This window comes from Mangifera indica, chromosome 3 (assembly GCF_011075055.1).
Source record: "Mangifera indica cultivar Alphonso chromosome 3, CATAS_Mindica_2.1, whole genome shotgun sequence".
Taxonomy (NCBI): domain Eukaryota; kingdom Viridiplantae; phylum Streptophyta; class Magnoliopsida; order Sapindales; family Anacardiaceae; genus Mangifera; species Mangifera indica.
In genome coordinates, this window is record NC_058139.1 from 9,637,343 (window position 1) to 9,658,577 (window position 21,235).

Consider the following 21,235-nt stretch of genomic DNA (forward strand, 5'->3'; position numbering starts at 1 on the left):
CCTACGTGTTCAGCTTCATTTCTCTCCACGTGTGTTTATTTTATATATTATTTAAAATTTTACATGAAAAATATAATGTTAGTTTATGATTAAATTTCTGTTTTTTCAAGTCATTCAACCAAAATACTTATCTACATTGGCGTTATAATTTAGCTCTTCCGTTAAAGACATTACCCTGAGCCTCAGCAGCGACAAGTGGGGATGGTGGCCGTACAAAATGTTTGACTAGTGAAGATGCAGGATTCGGAGGATCAAACCAGGACCCACAACGTTATTTACCTTAGATTCTGGAGATCTGATGTTTGCAGTAAGAATAATGGGACTTGTCCTTTTGCAATTATAGAAAGGTTTGTCAATACAAAAATACAATCCAATTTTAATGCAAAAGTCCTATCTTATCCTAAATTAAGTAATTTTTTTTTAACCAAAAATATTCTCATTTCCAATCTTCAAACAAAAATATTTTAAATTTTTTTAAAATGCCAATAAAACCGTTTATCAGGTTTATATAAACTTTTACTATCATATTTTTCTTATATAATTTAGACTCTTACTTTTATATTTATTTTTATTTAATATTTAATATTATAAATTTATTTGAAAAAAATTTATATTTATAAATTTGAATTAAAAAAATCAGTTATTACATTTCATGTATTATTTGAGTATTAATTCATATTTTAATGGATAGATTATAAAAAAATAGATAAAATAAAAAATCATATACATAAACAATAAAACATTGTAAATATATATATATATAACTCTAAAATCATACGAATAACTAATGATAAATAAAAATATATATTTATGATTTATTCGATATAATAGAAAACAACTCTGAGACCAAACCCCTGCACATCAAGGTGGAAAACTCGTGAGGGAACTCCAAGCTCTGCTAAAGTGCCATACACATGGAAAATCCTTTAAAAAAGGGGAATTTATTTGAAATGTATATTTAATCTATCAACTTTTACAGTTATTGGAAAAATGAATTTTCAATTTGAAAACTACAAATCGAAAATCCCTTATAATGGAAAAAATTGGAAAAATGGATTTGAAATTTAAAAACTACAAGTTTAAAATCCCTAGAATGAGAAAAATAAAAAAAATAAAAACCTCATATTTGAAAACTATATGTAGAAAAACTCTTGACAGAAAAAATGGACATGAAATTAAAAAATTATATGTCAAAAAACCCTAGATTGTGAAAAAATATTAGGTGCCCTCTTAACAAATTTCTACTTTCCCATAGGTCCTACAATTTCAAAAACTCACATTTTCCCCTCTCTCACGAGTTCTCACAAGTTGTACTGTTAAAAAAATCAAAAATTTCCCCCTCCCTTGAGGTTATTGTGTAACCGGAAGGATTTTATCAACCTCAAAGGATCCCAAGGCCCTCGAGGTTGCACATCGGCCAAATTAATCTATTTTTTTCTGAGCAAAATTATCATTACAGTGTCTCATTTCAACAACAATCGAATCTATACATACTATAACATAATAACCTTCAACCAATTTAACTAAAACAAATAGAAATTTACACATATAAAATTCATTATTCAAAACCAAAAACCCTAAAATAATGCTATCGAAAAACACAAAAAATGTCAAAGAAAATCCAAAGAAATGGAACGGTTGTAGAACCCGTACGAGCCTTAGGGGAAAATTAGTTGGAGATATGAAATTTTTTTGTTTACATATGAGGGCATTTTCATTATTTCAAATTAATGAGACATTTTTGCTTAATATTAAAATTTTGGGACAATTTTATTTAGAACTCTAATGTTTAGGATAATTAATCTAATTTCCCTTTATTTATTCTCTTCAATCATTAGTTTCATTTACTTAGGACTATGTTTTTATTCTTTTAAAGAAAATGGAAAGGGTTTTTTTTTTAATATAATGAGAAACCTCATCTAGGTCTTTCGAGAAAGAACCAATCACATCAAACAAGTTAAATTTTGATTTAGTAATTGTACCCACAATCACTGAATCAAATAAGTCAATAGTCTTATTTTGATATACCGTTGAGAGAACTTGAACTCAAGCTCTCCACTTTAGAATCCCACCATTTCATCACTTGGGGATGAAAAACAGACTTTGTTGGGTGAAATGTCTGAGAAAAAAACTAAAAGGTTTCAACTGTTTGTGGAGGTTTTTTCACTATATTGATATCCCTGGATCCAACCCTTTCACACCATCAACTACTCAAAAAAACCCACTTCATACCATCTCCATGAAGATTTTCCTTTCTTTCACTTCTTTGTTTTGAACTTCAAATAAGCTTCATTATGAGAAACTAGCAGAAAAATTATGTGGCACGACTGAAATACAATACTATAAATGGCCACACGAGAAAATTGACATAGGTGGGATATAAGCTATAACACAGAGTAAAGGGTGGTCCCGTGAAACATGTTTGGGTGGTCCAGCTAATCGTTGCTCCTTTGCACCAATTTCAATCATCTCATTGATTAAAATATTTCTTTATCCTTCGATAGTTGTGATTACTTAGCAAACTTTTATACATGGTGTCATAGACACATTATACTCTCCTTGGACTTAAAGGAACTTATATTGTTTTGGTGCACCTACAAAAACCTGACAAAATGGTTCTTCTTTGAACTGAAATAGGTGGGATGTCGGCATGAGTAAATCAAGGCCAAATGACTATGGCCCACCCAAGTTTTGATATGTCACCAAAGGCACACTTGCAGGATTTAAAAATTCAAAGTCACACCTATAAACCAATTGGGGTTAAAATTTTTTGTTAGAGTTATTTTACTAATAATATTAAAAAAAATATAAAATTCATTACATTTTCCATCCTAAGTTTTAAAAACTAACATTTAATCTTACTTAAAGTTTTCTAACTTTGAAAAGTCGTATTCTTCATTTCCAAACTTTAGTATATTTTTTGAAGTTAAAAAACTTTAAATAAAAGTAAAATTATTAATTTCTAAAACTTAAGAGAAAAAATATAATGAATTTTATATTTTTTTAATATATTAATAAAATAATAATTTTACTTTTATATCTATCAGAAAATTTTAATAATAATTTGACTATAGATGAGACTTGAAGTTTTTTAAACTTTATAGGTATGACTTTAAAAACGCATTAAAATTTAAGTGGGGAATAGTCCTTTGGTCATAAATAAAATACTAAATCTCCATGAAATTCAAACATGAACTTAATTAATTTGGTTAATCACCCGTTCCATGAAATTCAAACGTGAACTTTGATCAACTTCGCTGATACAGTTCATGAGATGACATTTCAGTTGCGGAGGCCTTGTGTCCATCGAAAGGACACTGTAAGACTAGAAAACATAATAAAAAGTAGGCCAAAAGACCTGTGTCCATCCAAGGTACAATAAAATCTCAAACTTTTACTTTTCAATTTTTAAATACTTATGAATTAAATTTTGTTAAAAATTTCAGTTAAAATTAGAAGTAAATTTATCATTTAACAAAAAATTAAAAAAATTAATCTTTTATTATATTTTCCTCTCTTAATCTTAAAATCACACATTCTCCCCTTTCAAATTTTCTTTCAAAGTTTGAAAAATAACAATTTTTTTCCAACGTTTTCTCTCTCTCTCTCTCTCTCCGATTGATTTCTTTTTACCCATTAGTCAACCTTACCTTCTTCTCTATCGACGTTCCTCCTTTCCTCTTTCATGAAGATGACAGCCTGTCTTCGACAAAGGAGGAGCACTAATAAAAAAGAAGAGGGAACACTGATCAATGAGCGAGGAAGAAATCAGTTGCTAAAGAGAAGAGAAAACCCTAAGATAGAAATTATCACTTTTCAAACTTAAAAGAAAAATTATAATAGTTTAAAATTGAAAAAAAAAAACAATAAAAATTTAATTTTTTATTTATTTTTATTAAACATCGATTTTACTATTAATTGTAACTTAGACTTTTAACAGAATTTGATCTATGAATGGTTTTTAAGTTTTTAAAAATTAAAAAATGAGAATTTAAAATTACATTATCCCTTAGGTGGTGAGAACAAATCTTTTGGCCTAAACAAGCATTAACTAATTTGTGGCCGATGAGAATCCCGGACCACATCTTAACTGTTTGGGTAGTTGTAACCACCTAGATTCTAATAATACTCATTGCACAATGGTGGCCAACACCATAAGCAGGTTATTCATAACAGGTCTGCCATATTCACAGACATTTTAACATACACCACATGCAAAAATGACCAACATAATAATTCTTATAACCGTCCTTGCAGAGTACAGAACCTGTACCCAGATGCGATGAAATTTTTGACAAGGAAACATAGCTATCAACTACCCAAATGAAAGAAATAAATATCTCCCAACTCACCAAAAAATTCATAAATCATATAAACTAGCTTTTATACAGAATGGCAAAATGTTGCGTGCAAAATTTGATGAACCTTCAGAGAATCAACCATTGGTGGAATCGAAGAGAGCAAATACAGTTGATTAATGGCCAAATCCCACTACCTCTGTAAGTTTTCCTGCTGAACAGCAAACTTCAACCACTAACCAGAAGCATTCCTCCTAGCAGCATAGGCTCGATAAGCTGCCAGTCCAACAATGGTAACGGCTGCCCCAACTATAAATTGAACATACAACTCAGAAAATGCACATCGACAAAATAGATTTGAGTGTTATACAAATTCCCTAATGTACTCCTGGACGATGAGGAATGAGTAAAGAACAAACTTACCAGAAACAAACATTAGTGAACTGTTTACAAGATTACGGTATCGCTTCCTGCTCTTCCCGACCTCAGTTTCAGGAATGTTCAAATGAGGGTGTTCAGCTGCCTTCACAATTCTGCTGAATAAATTATTTGAATCTCTTACTTTCATGCTTACATAAATAGGAGGCTCGATTCCCATCTCTTGACTAACCTAAAAATGGAAAAAAAAAGTATTTGTTCTCCATTATCAATGACTAGCAATTGCTGTAAGAACAATCATCCAAAGATGTTTATACTTGTATCGTATGTGGTCAAAGTACCAAAGATAGTTCTGTACCATCGCAGAATCTTGTACTGTGATTCGACATGGATCCAAGTCATCCTTGGCTGCAATAAGAAGGCATGGCACCCCATGACCGCTGACTTCCCCTTGCCTGGCAACCTCCACCAGCAGTTCCTTTGTTCGTTTCCATGAATATTCAACTGAACTGGAAATTACAAATAATGCAGTTCATCATATCTGGATATTCAAATAAATTAAAATATAATGGCAGGACAACTCACAAACAACATAGAAGGACATTCAAGTATTGTGTATACAAACTCTGGTTAAACCACAAAAAGCCAATGAAGATAAATGAAAAGTATTGATTGAAAGGGAGTTTCAACTTCTCTTCTCATTATTTTCTAAAATGATAGTACTAAAGAGATAAATAGACAAACAATCGCATGCATTGATCCAACAAATGAATTCATGTTGCAAATACATGCATAAGGGTATTAAGTCACCTGTCATAGACAAATAAAGCAACATCACAGGTTGCCAAATATTCCTTGTTAGAGATAACTTTTTTCACTCCATCTTCGGGTATTTCTTGCAAAATAATTGTCTTCTTTGTCCCCTGCACCATGATCATCAAATTTGTACCAACCCAATACAATGAGAGCATGTATAACAATCTATGACATATCAGAATACTGATTACAGAGAGAAATGCCATTTAATCTGCAAAGTCTTATTACAGATGAACATGTATAATAATATCCAAATATCATAATGATGATAATGTCAATATTTCCCATCAATTCTGCAACATCTCATGACAGATGAACATGCACGGTAATCTCCCATATATCAGAATATTGATGATACAGATAAATAGGAAAAAAAAAATTCAATTCACTTACAAGGCCGCATTTTAGAAAATATACAAAAAGGTGGACATCAAGATGGAGGGAAGGGGGCAGAATTATAAAGCTACCAGATAACATTGTATTTTTGGTGTTAGTACTTACCCCAAGCTGGTCAACCACGTTTGCTGCATATTGCTCAGAAGTTGTTGGATAATAATTTTCTGAGAAAGGCCTGTACTCAAATTCAGGAACACTAAAATATAAGTTCTTGGACAAAAAGAACAAAGTCAAATGGAAAGTCAAAATGAGTAGGCTTTATACTCATGAAAATAGAAACTTGAAGAAAGTAATGCACGAAATGGCAAGATCAATAACTGACTATGCTACATTGAAATTGGTAACTAGTCAACACCTTCCCAAAAATGAATTCAACAGTGCAGACTTTCCAGCCTTTTTAGAGCCAAAAACAAAGCAGCGAAAGACATTTCTTTCAGTTCGTTGCTTCTTACGATCAGTTGATTTTCTTCTAGTAACATGAAACACTAAGGCAGGATTACCACTATATCCAACATATATCAAATTAGCCAAAGCGCGTCGTGGATCAAGTAGTGTCATTAGGGCCCACTGTAATCACACATTTACAAAACAATTAACAAATAGTTCAAATTGATTAAAATGCATAATGCAAAGGGTTATCAATCAGAATTTGTGGAAATCAATATATAAGGACAACAATTCTTCTGCTTTATACTAACCAAAAGAACCTACAAGGGAAGGGCGGAAAGAGCACAAATAAAGAACCAAAATCCCTGGAAAAATCTAGGGTAGGAAGGACAGATAAAGACAGAAGAAAGCTCATAATAACATTAAAAAATTGTAGAAGTAATACAACTCACAAAACCATATAGTGCCCAGATGAAGTCTCCTTTCATGGTTGATTAATAATAAAAAGGGGGCTTAAACACAACACTTGGTCAACCTGAATTTGATACAATGTTCAGCATTAATATTGAAAAGTCAAACCAATAGACTTAATGATTCCTCAACATGGATCAAGTTATAACCTGTAGTAGATCGACCTGTATGTGGATTCATGATTTTGTTCATTTTTAGTGATGTAAAACAAATTTGCCGATTAAAATTTGGCCAACTACATTGGACACATATTAGAGCTTAAATACTATTTCTAGACTTTTGCCTATAAGCATATTAAATTTGTGTTAGTCTCAAATGAGACTGTAATTCATATGTATCATCGAACATTACTGATTAATCAATTAGCAATATAAACTAAAAAATGAAACAGGGCAGTGAAAGAATAAGCCCATAAAGCATTGCGCATGATAGCATATATCACCATTTGCTATACAAACCAATGAAAAGGCCAAAAACAAGGAGGTAATCATACAAACCTCGGATAGAAAACCATTGAGAGTTAAATTGCCCAGTGATGTTTTCTCTGCAGCATCCCTATAAGGAGCTTCATCCCATGGGCTGGATTAAGAAAACGGAAAGTACATGAGAAATTATATTTTGGCAATTACAATGTCACTAGGATAAGATTGTGATAGGGACCTAGCATATATATTTGTTAATATTAAAAGAAAATAGTATTGGCAACAAAAGGCACCGAATCCTCCCAAGGTAAATAGAGGTGTCTTCTCTCCCAATCAGCCAAAGGCTGCCTCAAATACCCAATCAACAATATTCTCCTCTTCCACCCTCAATCCAATCACCTCTATTTATTCTACCTAATATAACTTTTAAATTCAAATATTATTAAAATAATTTATTTCATCCTAATCTCAATATCTTATCCTAAACTTATCATAATCTTAAATACCCAATCAAATATATCTTTCAATTAGTTCAGTTGTCACTGCTAGTTGGAAAAGACAACCCATGCTATTACTCATTGTGGAAACACCACTCTGACATAGTTCGTCCTAAGCACCACGACATATGCCTCAAACTCCATCCTCGCAACCCTTTTCTTGACAAATCCAAGATCATACACCACCGAGAATGCATCAAGAATTCCAAAACCAGCCTCGATCTCGTTGTCTTCCTCATTAATAACCACTCTTTATACAACTTTCTCCTCAAACAATAGCAATGATGACTGAGCTTTGATCTCGTCATCTTTCTCCTCAATCACCTTCTTTTCCACAATCTCCTTCTATTCCTTTAAACACCCTTACATTGCCCTAAATTTATTGGAATATTATTCAATTTAGATTCATGACTACCTCCAAAATCTTTTTTCACATCAACTCTACTCTCCATCCTTTCCATCGTTTCTAAATATTGTTCAGATCTCATTGCTCTAATACCAATTTAAAGGGGACCTAGCACACACACACACACATATATATATTAAAAGAAATAATGTTGGTTACAAGAGACGCCACCTCCTCCCAAGGCAAATAGAGGTGTCTTCCCCCCTAATCAGTCAAGGACTGCCCAAGATACCCAAATAAAAATACTCTTCTCTTCCTCCCTCAATCCAATCACCTCTATTTATTCTACCAAATTTAACTTCCAAATTCAAATATTATCCAAATCATTTAGTTTATCCTAACTTATCATAATCTTAAATATTTTACCCTAATCAAATATTTTATTCAAATCAAATACAAATATTTTCTAAATTAATTAATATTATCATCATTATTATTACAATAATTATTATTATCTAATCTTTATCCAATCCTAACAAATTGCAAGCAAATCCTATTGCAGAAATTTTTTTAAAGAAAATTTGCTAAAAGATAACAACACGCCACCAGTTCAAATTGACATCCATGTAACTAATGCTATCACTAGTGCTATAAAAATCAGGTAGTGTATTAAAAAAAGAAAACTATAAGTATAATCAGATGGAATAAGACATCGACATTATGTCATAATTAGTGTCAACACAAGGTCCATTTCCCATCCATAAGAGAGAAAAGAACAGTTAAAAAAAAAAAAAAAAAGCTGCACTTTTAAGCTTGCATCTACCATACTAGGCTTGGCCATCTAAACTGGGTGGCACAACTGTTGCATTGACAAGTCTACTTTAATGTAAGCATGGATGGAAATATATTAAGACAAAAAGGACAGCCGGTAAAAGTCAATTTGTGAAGTTACAGAAAACATAAGACAAAATCAGTTTCATGAAATATCAATGTTAAGATTGACTATCACTGGTCAACCCACTCCGTTACATAACTAATTTGCAGGAAAATCATTGCACGGATTTAACCAGAACTGGAGGTTTTAATTGCAAAAACATCACACAGAAAAATTAAATGGTAGGATTAAAATATCAAAAAAAACAATTTCAATAGAATAAAAGAATGGTCTAATTGAACTCAACATCTTCAGTTCGTTGCTAAAAAAGTTTTTGAATCAAGCTTATAAGCCTTTGGAAAAGACGATATGAATCTCATATATAGGAACAACATATGAGTTAAAATAGTCAATTCATAGATAAAATTCACTGCAAAGTGATGGAGCTCCTTAGATTTGTAAATAGTAATGTTGAATTTGAGACATAAAAGGAACCTGACAGCTTTGGACTGTAAAAGTCTCCAGGAAGCCATGGAGAGCTTTTTGGGAATAAGGTAGGAAAATTTATCTGAAAACAGAAATTATTTATATGAGTCAATTAATATACTGTTGATATAAGTCCACATAGCAGAACTGTTGCATCAACGAGTCAGATTGTATTTTCTTAATCTAGGCTCACACCTAGTAGATAAGATAAACTAATGTTATGGACTAAGACAATTTGTAGGATTATTTAAATTTGGCCAATGTAATGATAATTAAGGTAGTGATGAAATTTTTACCCCTACTGCAGATTTTTTTTTTTTTTAATAGGAGCGCCTAAAGTGAATATAAAACAATAAGATTTAAGAAGTAATATAGAAGCATCATTAATTCAAAGATATCAGATGTACTTCATTTTTTGAATAAGTTAGGGCTTTAGAAATGTGCATACTTTGCAAAGCCTAGAAATTATTTACTTATTGGCTGAATGAAGAAACAAATCTAAAAAACAGATGTCACCTTTCTGGTGCAGTTGAAAATAGATCTTCAAGCTCAGTAGGCCTCACAGCTCCATCCTACAAACACAACAAAATTAAAGCACTCAAAGAATTAGTGCAATGTACTAGTCAACACCACAAAAGACAGCCCATATATAAAGTACTCCCAATGGCACAAAGCCATGATTCATATTGGCAGAGAGTAGAACATACATTATCGATGTCATACAATCCAAAGATACCACGTAGAAATTCCAAAGCCTCAATTGCCAGCTCCACACTCTGAAAGGCGGCTTCTAAGAGTAAATATCTCAAAATGATGCTATGAAGAGTTAATCAAATACTTTTTTTTTTCAGATAATAAAAGAGAGGGAGAGGAGAGACAGAGAGGAAAATTTTTATATAACCAAATAAATCTAAATCCAAGAGCCACATATTAAATAAAAAAGTAGGATTTTGAAAACTTAAATTGAAAGATGCTCATAAATTTTGTTAGTAATACAAGGTATTCGGGCATACAACACAAGACAAAGCTTCATGCTTCGTTGACTTGAGAATGATTCATTCTTTTTTCCTTCTTTTTTTTTGTTTTTTCTCCTTCTCTTTACTAGAATTTCTTGTAAAGATAAATATGGGAAATAAAACCATCTAAAATGTTCCATTAAAAGGGAGAAACAGTGAAATGGAGAGCAAGGATTCTCCAGGTTAACTCTGCAGTTGAAATAATAAATCACGATAATTTTTCATCAAGTGGAACTTTTCCTTAACTGGTAAAGGCAAACAAAAAGAAATCTAATGGCAAATCCTATGTATTCAATATCTGATTACTTGTGAAGTTAATCCATACAAAGAAAAATATGTCCAAATGAAAGGTTAAGTGCAAGCAACTGTCTAAATATTGTGCCTTGGGACAGACCAACTATTTCCAGGAGAAAGAAAAGATGGAAGAGATAACTAAACGAATACTAAAATAATAAATAGCTCTGTAAGTCTGAAACCTCTTCTGCAAAAAATAAACAAGATAAATCACTGTGAACCATTGCAAGATCTAAAAAATGAGGTCAGGATATTAACAAGAGATACCTGATCAGGAGCAAGCTTAGTTGGAACAGGAACAAACTCATCCCTTAGTTCTAGGTCATTTCCATAACCAAATTTTCTCAGGACAGCCCAAGTAGTCTCAAGGCGCCCTTTTTCAATGAAAAGAGAATGAAGAAACAGGAACCCATTAAGGGTAAGACCAAGGTCATTGACTCCATCTAGTTGCTTCTCTTGTACAACCCTTTTGACCCCCACTATTTCAGCTGGTTGCAGTGGAGCATTAAAGCATTTGACCTGTTTAACATCAACAAAACATGTTAGACACCTGATGAAGAATGCATATCAGCCATGGTAAGAAAGTATCAAAAGGGAAAAAACAGAAACAACAAACCCACCTGAAAATCATTCAACTCTGCATCACTGAGGGCACCATCCATGTCTTGGTCACAAAGAATAAATATCCTTTTCAATGCCCTGACACATCGTTGTTTCAGACCTTGTGAATCATGATCATACACTGGACCTGTTGGATGAAGTACTGCCTTTTGAGCATAATAGAAAACATCAGGTACCTATCACCAAGGAAAATTTGATCCATCTTAAAGCATGAATAGGATCTCAATACAAAAATGCAAGATTAAGAAACTGACCAAACTAAAAATCACATTACATCAACTAATAGTACGTTATCCTTCGGTCAAACAGTATAAATCATTCTAAAGTATACTTTCGACTAAAAGAGTACCAAGTCAAGTCATAAACTAATCCTACAGATACACAAACCAGTCTTCTTGATTCTGTGTAGAGCTCTGGGCAGTATTCCCTATATTCTTCCTGACTCTGACAGTTGTGATGCCCAGCTTAGTTGACTTTTCCATATTTCTGATAAGAAATTTGTTTGCTACAAATATGATAGATTCTCATCTCATCATTTATACTGTTGAAAAATATACTAAAGGGGCGTTTGGTTTGGGTAATGTTTGAGTGCTAAAATAAAAATATTACCTTGAAAATAGATTACTTAGAAGATTACTGGGTATAAATGATTACTATGTTTGATAAAATTTGATAGGTATAAATAATTATTGTGTTTGGTTAAAGGTAATAAAAGATTACTAACAAATTATTTTATTTAAATACCCTTAAATATAATTATTTTTAAATATTTTTTATATTATTTGTCATATTAATTAAAAATAAATTTATTTTTATCTCAAAAAATTAATAAATAATAATATAATTATAATAAACTCAAGATTACCTCAGTAATCTTTAAATACTTAAGGTGAAGGTGGTAATCAGATTAACACTTATATTACCTGCCACGTCAGCATTGGTAATAGAAGATTACTGTAATATTTTATTACTGACAAACCAAACAAGGGAAATAAAGATAAATTACCAAGGTAATCATAAAATCCCTCAACCAAACGCACTCTAAAAATTATCTAAAATCTACAGCTATATGTGAACTAGTAATGATAAATGTCAAAACACCTCAACCAAATACGAGACAGAGACACAAAATCTGAGAACCAAAAATTCAAGACAACTCAACAGACCTGAACCATTGTCGTTGCAGAGCATTCAACACAAGTCTCAATTTCCCTAAACTGTTGCATGATCGGTCCCATGACCTCCTCCAGGCTCATGGCAACATGCTCCCCCCGCAAATCTAACTTGCACCCAGCAACAATAATAGGAACCTTAACCTATCCATTCAGTATTGTATTACACAAAAAAAGCACATCATCATTTTAGTGAGTTTATATACAAGCAGTCAACTCAATAAAAGCTTAAAACTTGCAAACCTCTAAACTTCGCAGCTCGGGGAGCCAATAAGAACTCAAACGAGAAAGAGACATGGGCTGATTACATGCATATGTTAAAACCACAGCATCAGCTTTCTTCAGTTCTTCATTAAGTTTACCTTTATGCTCCAAGCTAGAATTGAACATTTATAATGAGCAAAAAAAAAAAAAAAGTAAATAAATAAGCATATTTCATACTGCGCACACTACTTTAAAGCAAAGAGCCTAAAATTATTTTTGAAAAAAGCTAAACATAAGTCAAATTCAAATATGAAATACAAATTATGAACATACGAATGTACAGTACGTACACAGGAATGTGTTCGAAGAGTGTACCTGGAAGAGGTGTCGATGATGGTCACTGGAACGCAATCGGGGTAAAAATCGAGAGGGAGGCGAGTGGGAGGATGAACTGGAGGGACCTTCTCGGGGACCGATTCAGAGGCGACGGCTGATATGAGGCTAGATTTTCCAGTGCCGCGGTCGCCAACCACCACAACTCTCACACCGGTTCGAGCACTAGAGCCTGGACCACCTGGCATTTGTTTAAAATTTTAAAAATTGTAAGGGTTTGGTTTTTAAGAAATCAGAGCTTGAAGAGAAATTAGTGTAGTGGCGTGCTTATTCAGAGACGGGGGTTTTGTGAGGGAGAGAATGGAGGGAGGGTACGGTATGCTTTGGGGAAAAAAAGGCTTGATTGAGAACCCCGGCACCAAACGGATTGGGTAACCCGAGAGCAGTGTTCTGAAGTATTGTTCGGTTTAGATTTGGCGGTGGTTTGATGAGGTCCCATCGAAAGGCCCGTGAGTATGTGGGTTTGATCCATTAGGCCCATAACACTACAATGGAAAAACGTTTTAAATTAGATTGGGTGTTATTCATGGCCCATGAGATGGTTAAATCTAGAGGTCCGTAAAGTTCGGTTCGGTGTGATTCATAAACTTTTTCAAGCCAAATAGAAAAATTACTTTGGAAAAATTATAAATCAAATCAAATTATTTTAGTTTTCAAATAAAATTAAAATATATGGTTTGCTCTAATTTAGATTACAATTTAAACATATTAAGAATCATTCATTTTTCAATATTTTATACTTAATAAATAATAATTGAATTATAATTATTTAAGATATAAAATAAACGTATAAAATGGATATGAAATATATATATATAATAATAATAAAAAGACAATATATATATAAAAAACAAGTGCTACACCTTATTTATTCAATTTTTTTGTTAAATATAGTTTATATATATATGTTTTTAAACAAATGCGACTTATGGTTTGATTCGGCTTAGAAACCATCCAAACTATAACCCAACCCATAAACTTTTTTTTTTTAAATTTATTAACTAAAATTGAACCTTTTTATAGATCAAACAAAATAAAACTGTAATTTTTAAATAATTTGATTTAATTTTATAATTTAAATTAAATTATGTACATCTGTAATTAAATCTTAAATGTCCAACAATTTTTCAAAAGAGTATTTTTACTACATTTTTAGAGAGTTTTGTAATATTTTTATAGTTTATATGAAGATATCTAATAATTTGTACAAATTTGCTTTTTCTTAGATTATTTTCAAACCCAGTCAAATTAAAAAAAAAATTAGCATGTAATGTAACTCACATGATTGACTCTTTGTATTAAGATCTTACGCACACTAATGTGAAAGCATTTAAGAATTAGATATCTATGAGATACTTTATACACTTGGTGCTGAGATGTTTAACAATTGGGGTACATGGAAAGGGAAATTATATCAATTTATTTCTCATGTGGTAATGAGATAATTCGTGTATGTGCTCATAATAAAGGTCGTCCAATGATGGTTTTCAATTAACAATTTCATAGATATTGACACATATGAAAAGAGAGATTGTGATCAAATTCCTTATGTGGTTAGGATGTCGATATTTAGTCAATCAGAATAAGTCCACCTGTCAATATGCTTTGTGCCTCAATAGTAGTTAGACATGTGGAATGTCTATTCAAGACATACTTTCTTGAGACATTTGAGATTTTCATATAAGAAAATAAGTATTTAATTGATATCGTAAATCGATGACTAGTCATCTCATATAATAATATCCTTTAGAGAAAGGTATATAGAATGTTGTAGTTTTGCTCAGGTAGACATCAAGGATGTTGGAAAATATCCTAGAGTGAACATTAGACATATTGATAACACTAGTACATTAGAGGAATGATAAGATGTTTTAAATTAAGATTGTGGTGCCCATCATAGATCATCTACTTATTTAGTGTTTTCACACTCACATGTTTCATTTGTATAATTATGCAAATTGAAGAGGTCAATAGCAAAACATGCAAGGGAGTTAACGAGGTAGCCGGTTTTCAAGTTTGCATAAGAATGGGCTTATAAAGATTTCAATTTATGCATTCATATTTTAGTTCGAATATGATGAGTCATTCTTATTTGGTTTATGCACATATATTAGTCATTGTTGGACTTGGATGTATTTCGGCTATGTATATGATTTTTATTATATTTGTAGATGATATGTTATTGAGTTTGACATTTGATACATCTTTTTGCACACTTTACAAGTTTAAATTTATCATGTTTGTATAATTATTTTATATTCCACTATATAGTTGTGATAGAAGCTTTAAGTCAATATGTTCATATGTATCTTTCTTTCAGATTATTTATTTGGGGAGGGATGTTACAAACAAGGTTATAGATTGTTCCTAGAAATGGAGTTATGACAGAAGGTTGGTTACAAAAGTATTTGAGAAACTTGATGAGGAGCAAGGAAACATTGTAGACGCAGAGAATTGGTGGGTTGTTCTTCGAAACGGTGGCTGTGTGACCACTAAGAATTATAATCCATTGGTAAAATCTTACAAAAAAGCTGGTAAAAGGCCTCTTATAATTGCAGAGCGAATGGAGGAGGACAATATTCTATTAAATTCACAAACTTTTGAGTATAACAACATCACTCAATTTCTAACTGTTGATTAACAAAAACATTGTGCCAGAAATGTTGATCATGTTGTTAATCTTTAATGTATCCTTTAAAGTATGCTTGTACAAAGAGGATGTTGCCCTGTTGAAATACAGCAACATCTTTCCTGACTTTCCTATCCACCCAACTACACTTTCGGTTGACCCATTGGAAGAGAAACCACTTGAAGCTAGATTTCTAACCTTAATAACATCTCATTAGGGTTGACCAACCAATACTAAACTACCGAAATTCACCTTTCTTTCAGTATTGAATAGTGATGGAGCAGCCATGGCCCCATTAAACAAAGCTTTAAAAAAAAGATAAAAATCGATTGTGGTTTGTTATCATTGTATCAAACCAACCTCTAAAAGAAGTGAATAAAAAATGCTCTTACAAATTAGTGGTTCACCTACATCATCATAATATTAAAACCCAGGAGGAAGATTGAAGAAAAGAAGGCAGATGAATGGTCCCACCAAACAAAACCTGACCAACCCTAATCTCATAACATTGAAGAAGCTTAAATATAATAACACATGTAATCATGTTATCTGTTCTGTGGAGAAGCCACTTTCCTAATCCAAACTTTCCAGGATTTATTTGGTGGGTTGGTGAGGTGGTTAAGAAGAAGAAGAGACAAGAAGCCACTGTATAGAGACATTGATAAATGTCAACTGATCAACAATATAACTACACAATAAAGAAAAACAAGTACACAAAATTGAAAAGGGATATGAATGAACAGGTCATGGAATAGCAGAAGATTACGTTTGAGTACAAAGAGAGGTTTAACCAACCCAACCCAACCCAACCCAAACCTATGTGGCTCTTTGACTCTGGTAAGAGTTCTTTTTACTCCATTTAAATGACTTTTCTGCCTTTTGTTTTTAATAAATCAACATGATTTCTAATTGAGTTAATTATTGTGGCCCTCCCATTAAAACTAGATGATGCCTTTTATACAATTTATGTTAGATAAAAATGAGGCCAAAGGACTTATTTCTACCTATGGTTTGTTGTATTTCCAAATTAATACTCATTAAGTATTTGAAACTCAAACATTCATCCGTAAATTGTTAAAATTAACAAAGTTAGTTAAGTTTCAAGGATAAAATTATTATTTTAATTAGAAATATATTTAAAATAATAAAACATTATCTATTTCCTCCTTAAATTTATAAAATTAACAATTTTTTAATATTAAATTTTGAAATATTATATTTTCTCCCGTAGAGTTTCTTTCTATTCTCTCTCCCTTTTCTGATGTTATCTTCATAAAAAATGAAGAGATCGTTTTCGTCCAATAACAAAGACATCGTCTTCATCTCTAGACAAAAACAAAAGACAATACAGAAAAACGGGATAGAGAGAGAAGTTGGTTGGAGATAGTATCAGAAAAGAGAGGAAGAAAAGAAAAAAACCCTAAGGAAAAAAATAACATTTTAAAATTTAATCATGAGGGAAATTATTAATCTTCTAAACCTAGGAGAGAAATGGATAACTTTAACTAGTTTTGTTGAATGTTTAAGGTTTTAATACTTAACAAGTACTAATTTGAGAGCGTAACAAACCTTGGGTGGGAATAAGTCCTTTAGCCTAAAAATAATAATAGTGCAAAAGGGTAAAGACAATAATTTAAATAGAGTGATATTATGCGTAGTTATAATAAATATAGATTCGAGTATTAGTGATAATGAACTATCATATGATTTAATGTTTTTAATTTTTAATTTAAAATCATTTAATTAAATTATGACATATTATAATTGATATCAGAATTGATACTTCACAAATATACATAGTTTTATTTATTTTGAAAAAAGGTTAAGAGGTAGAATTGATTATTTTTCATTGAAGAATTGTTATGCTACTAAAATAGACAATTCAATCAAATTTTTATTGTTATTTTCCAAAATTGTTAATTAATATATTAACAATTTTTTCAAAATATCTTTTAGACTATGTAGCAGAAAAATGCCTTTTAGGTTAGGATGGTAATTTAATATTTCAAAATCGGGGATTTTTTTATTAAAATCTTAGGGTGACATTGTAATAAACCTTTCTAGATTATGTAACTCTAAGTCCAGGTTTAAGCGTAATTTCTGTGGAAAAGAAAGGTCAATTAGGAATATTGAGGAAAGTGAAACCTCTGTGGATGTATGTTGTGATGACACGTGGACCCCTAGGAAGTCGTTGCGTCTGGATTTGGAAACAAAAAGGCACGCTCTCTATATAAGTGGAATGATCGGAATAATCTAAAGGACAAGAAAAGAAGGTCGTATCAAAGGCCGAGAGTAGAAAATCTGTCAACACTTTGCACGTAAATTATTTAGTTAGTTTCAGGTTAGAAGTTGGAACTGAGTCAATCCCAGAACAAGAAACTAACTGTAAATAGTAAGTAATTCTAAGAATTTTACTTTTATTAATATTATGTCTCAATTATCTTTCTCTTCTTCAATGGCTGGTTTTGTTGAGGATGGAGAGGTCGGTTTTGAAGAAGGATTGTCTTGGCTTCCTTCTCGTGTTCTTGATGAAGCGTCTTCTGATTCTCATCATCTTCAGGTTTCATTCATTTTCTTCTTCTCAGCTTAACTTTTAACTACGTTTAAGAGTTGTGGTTTTTGATCGTTTGATTTTATTGCAGAGACAAGTCAAGCACAAGCAGCATCAACAGAGACATTTCCGACGTTCTAAACTGCCAGCAGATCCACTCACAGCGGTACACGTTCTTTCTCTCTTTCGTTGTATAAAATTTGAGATGTATAATGATGTAGTATTCTGAAAATCTCATTTCTCATGCAATAGCCATTAAGAAGCTTTTGAGGAAAAGATTAAGAGGTCGTTATTTTTCTTTTTGAATCTTAGTCAGTAGTAATTACATGTACAGTTTCGCCTTTGGAAATGATGATTGCGGATCTATGGTGATGAATAATTTAAGCCTTTCAATTTTCATTCTTGGACTCCTGGAATGCGAGGAAGTATTGGTAAACTGTTGATTTTTCTTCTTCAATAGGGGTTTGGTAACAGATTTGAGCAATTTGGTAAAAGACATAGCTTTTTGTAGCTTGCAATAATTTCATTCTGTTTTGGAAAGTATAATTTTACCCCTACTCAGTTATCCGAAAAGAATTATGAAATAGGTTATAAATTAAATAATTATTATTTATGAGCGAAATATTATATAATTTATAATATTATAATAAATTCTGAGAGGGAATCTTAATAATATATATGTATAATTAAAATTATATCAAACTAAAATCATATCAAATTAAAATTATATCAAATAAAATCAATTAGAATAACATCAAATCAGTGAAAAATATATGCTATTTAACAATCCGTTGCTAAGATTGAATAAAAAGTTGCAGAAAACTTTTAATTATGGCTTTCACAGACTCATTTAATTCTTTTTCTTTTTATTTTTTTCAAGATGCAAAAATGCAAGAAGGGTGTATCAAAGTTTGTGTTATTGCAGTGGTCAACATATATATATTTTTTGGCCAAAGAGCTATTTCCCACCAAAGAATGCCGTTATCTCAACTTTCCGTCTGTTAACTTTAATAATCTCATTTACCCACCTATGAACTGTTAAAATTAACGGTTTAAAGGGTAAAATCATCATTTTATCTATAATATTAAAAATAAATTAAAATTTAATCTAGTTTTCCCCCCTAACCCTCCAAAACTAACTATTTCCCCCTAGTCCATGTTTTAAAAAATAGCATTCTCCCCTAGGATTTAGCTTTCAATCTCCGATGTCAAATTCGAACAAAGCTCTTTGACTTTTCAGACCAGATCTTGACTGATCGACGTTCCAAAGGAGAAAAGAGAGATCTCCAGAGCATGGTGATGCCTCTGAAAAGCTTCGTCATAGACGATTGAGCTAGATTTGACGTTGGAGATTGAAAGCTAAATCCTAGGGGGAATGTTATTTTTTAAAACTTGGCCTATGAGGAAATGGTTAGTTTTTAGGGGTTAGGAAGGGAAAAGAGATAAAATTTTAAGAGGTTAGAGTTTCGTTAATTTTAACCGTTCATGGATGAGTTAATGAGATTTTCAAAGTTAACATAGGGAACTATGAGATAATAACATACTTTGGGTGGGAAATAGTCCTTTGGCCATATTTTTTTATAGATTATACATTTTCCTCAGGCAAAAGTAACCATCACTAGAGTTACTGTACTCAAATTTGCAAGAGGGAAACAAATGATAACATGAAGCATTATTTGTACAAATAAAATTACACGTTTAAATAAATTATATAAATTTATTTGTATAAACTTAAATTATAATTTATAGTTAGGTGATTTTTCTTTTTTCTCTTTAAAATCACCAATTACTTACTTGTTAAGAATAAATATCTCACCAATTTCTCTGTAATTGTGTCATCAGCAATCAAACCCTACTAGTTCAAGGCAACATCACAAACCAAAGTACTCTTGTAATCGGGCATCCAGAGGATCTGGAATGCAAGCAATTTTTTTAGAGTCAGGCCAAAAATCTTGCGGGACTGGGGTTTTCTTACCACAAAGAGGAGGCACCAATTGCCAACCAAGCAGAAAACCAGGTACTTCTCTTATACATACATCACTGAATAATCTGCAGGAGATTTGCATTCCGCCAGAATTTTTCGCTGAAGGAAAACTTTTGGAAAATGTTTTTTCAGCTTGCTCTCCTGTCCTTCTTCCTTCCCGCGTTGTTCAAGCTCTCAATCTCAATGTACATGCAATAGGCCTACAAATTTCACCGCGAAAAGGTTCTCAATCTTCTTCTCTACTGCATTTTATCATCTTTTTAGTACAACTTCTGGAATTAATCACTGAACATAATCATCTGTTTGTCTGCAGATTCCAAAGCTAACGACTTAAACTCAGTGAAGAATAAAACTGGGAAGGATGTGTCAACAAAATGCTCCCAACATCATATTTCTTCACCGGAGATATTTCTTCCAGAGGAATGGTCTTACTAGTTCTCAAATAAAGTGTGATGCTCACCATAAAACTCCATAGAAGCATAATTAACCTCAAAATAGATTGAAATGTTGTTGATTTCTATCTACATTATGTATAATGGCGTGCAATGTAAAATAATAAAAGTCTGAAATCGATTAATGTTTATCAATGTAATACCAACATATGTTTAGTGAAAGCTCTATCTTTTCTCCTTTTTACACTTCTTCCCATGACTAAACAAATGACAAATTTAGAAGTTTTCTTTTAACGACAGAGATGATGATAAAATAAGTTGAGACTAAACACCTTAATCTTTATCTTTGTCCTTGCAAGGTAAACCTTCATTCTTGATATGAGAATGATGAATATTCTTATTATCTCTTTACGAGAAAAATTTCTCTATTTTCCTACAAAAAAAATATCTTATACTTTCCTCTTCACATTTTTATTAAATAAATAATAAAATATTTATTAAATGTTAAAATATATTTGTAATAATTTAAAATTTTCAAGAGTTATTTGAAATATAAATGTTTAAAAAATATGTATGAGAGGGCAAAGAAGAGACGTGTCAGAGATATA

At 31.7% G+C, this 21,235-nt stretch overlaps 2 protein-coding genes across 2 annotated transcripts; one reads left to right on the forward strand and one right to left on the reverse strand.

Annotated features, from left to right (window-relative positions):
* Positions 1 to 4,140: 4,140 nt before the first annotated feature.
* On the reverse strand, positions 4,141 to 13,442 carry LOC123211803 (mitochondrial Rho GTPase 2-like). The gene is made up of 14 exons (XM_044630708.1): positions 13,054 to 13,442; positions 12,718 to 12,850; positions 12,469 to 12,618; positions 11,302 to 11,478; positions 10,949 to 11,200; positions 10,079 to 10,147; positions 9,888 to 9,943; positions 7,244 to 7,325; positions 6,244 to 6,455; positions 5,994 to 6,063; positions 5,487 to 5,599; positions 5,035 to 5,185; positions 4,722 to 4,908; positions 4,141 to 4,607 (listed from the first exon to the last, which is right to left on the reverse strand). The coding sequence occupies exons 1-14, from the start codon at positions 13,257 to 13,259 to the stop codon at positions 4,534 to 4,536; spliced, it is 1,932 nt and encodes a 643-aa protein (XP_044486643.1). The 5' UTR covers positions 13,260 to 13,442; the 3' UTR covers positions 4,141 to 4,533.
* Positions 13,443 to 17,963: 4,521 nt separating this feature from the next.
* Positions 17,964 to 20,849, forward strand: LOC123212218. The gene is made up of 7 exons (XM_044631298.1): positions 17,964 to 18,092; positions 18,174 to 18,260; positions 18,343 to 18,417; positions 18,586 to 18,682; positions 20,094 to 20,268; positions 20,368 to 20,457; positions 20,549 to 20,849. The coding sequence occupies exons 2-7, from the start codon at positions 18,175 to 18,177 to the stop codon at positions 20,668 to 20,670; spliced, it is 645 nt and encodes a 214-aa protein (XP_044487233.1). The 5' UTR covers positions 17,964 to 18,092; position 18,174; the 3' UTR covers positions 20,671 to 20,849.
* The last annotated feature ends 386 nt before the right edge of the window (positions 20,850 to 21,235 follow it).

Bases quoted from the DNA above. Each gene is read 5' to 3' on its own strand.
- LOC123211803 (XM_044630708.1), bottom strand. From the start codon at position 13,259: ATGCCAGGTGGTCCAGGCTCTAGTGCTCGAACCGGTGTGAGAGTTGTG. The intron at 7,326-9,887 runs GTGACATCTGTT...TTCTTAATCCAG, and splicing joins TTTTCAACTGCACCAGAAAG to CCCATGGGATGAAGCTCCTT. The intron at 4,608-4,721 runs GTAAGTTTGTTC...TTCAATTTATAG, and splicing joins TTCACTAATGTTTGTTTCTG to TTGGGGCAGCCGTTACCATT.
- LOC123212218 (XM_044631298.1), top strand. From the start codon at position 18,175: ATGGAGAGGTCGGTTTTGAAGAAGGATTGTCTTGGCTTCCTTCTCGTG. The intron at 18,683-20,093 runs GTAAACTGTTGA...TTGTGTCATCAG, and splicing joins TGGAATGCGAGGAAGTATTG to CAATCAAACCCTACTAGTTC. The intron at 20,269-20,367 runs GTACTTCTCTTA...ATGTTTTTTCAG, and splicing joins CCAACCAAGCAGAAAACCAG to CTTGCTCTCCTGTCCTTCTT.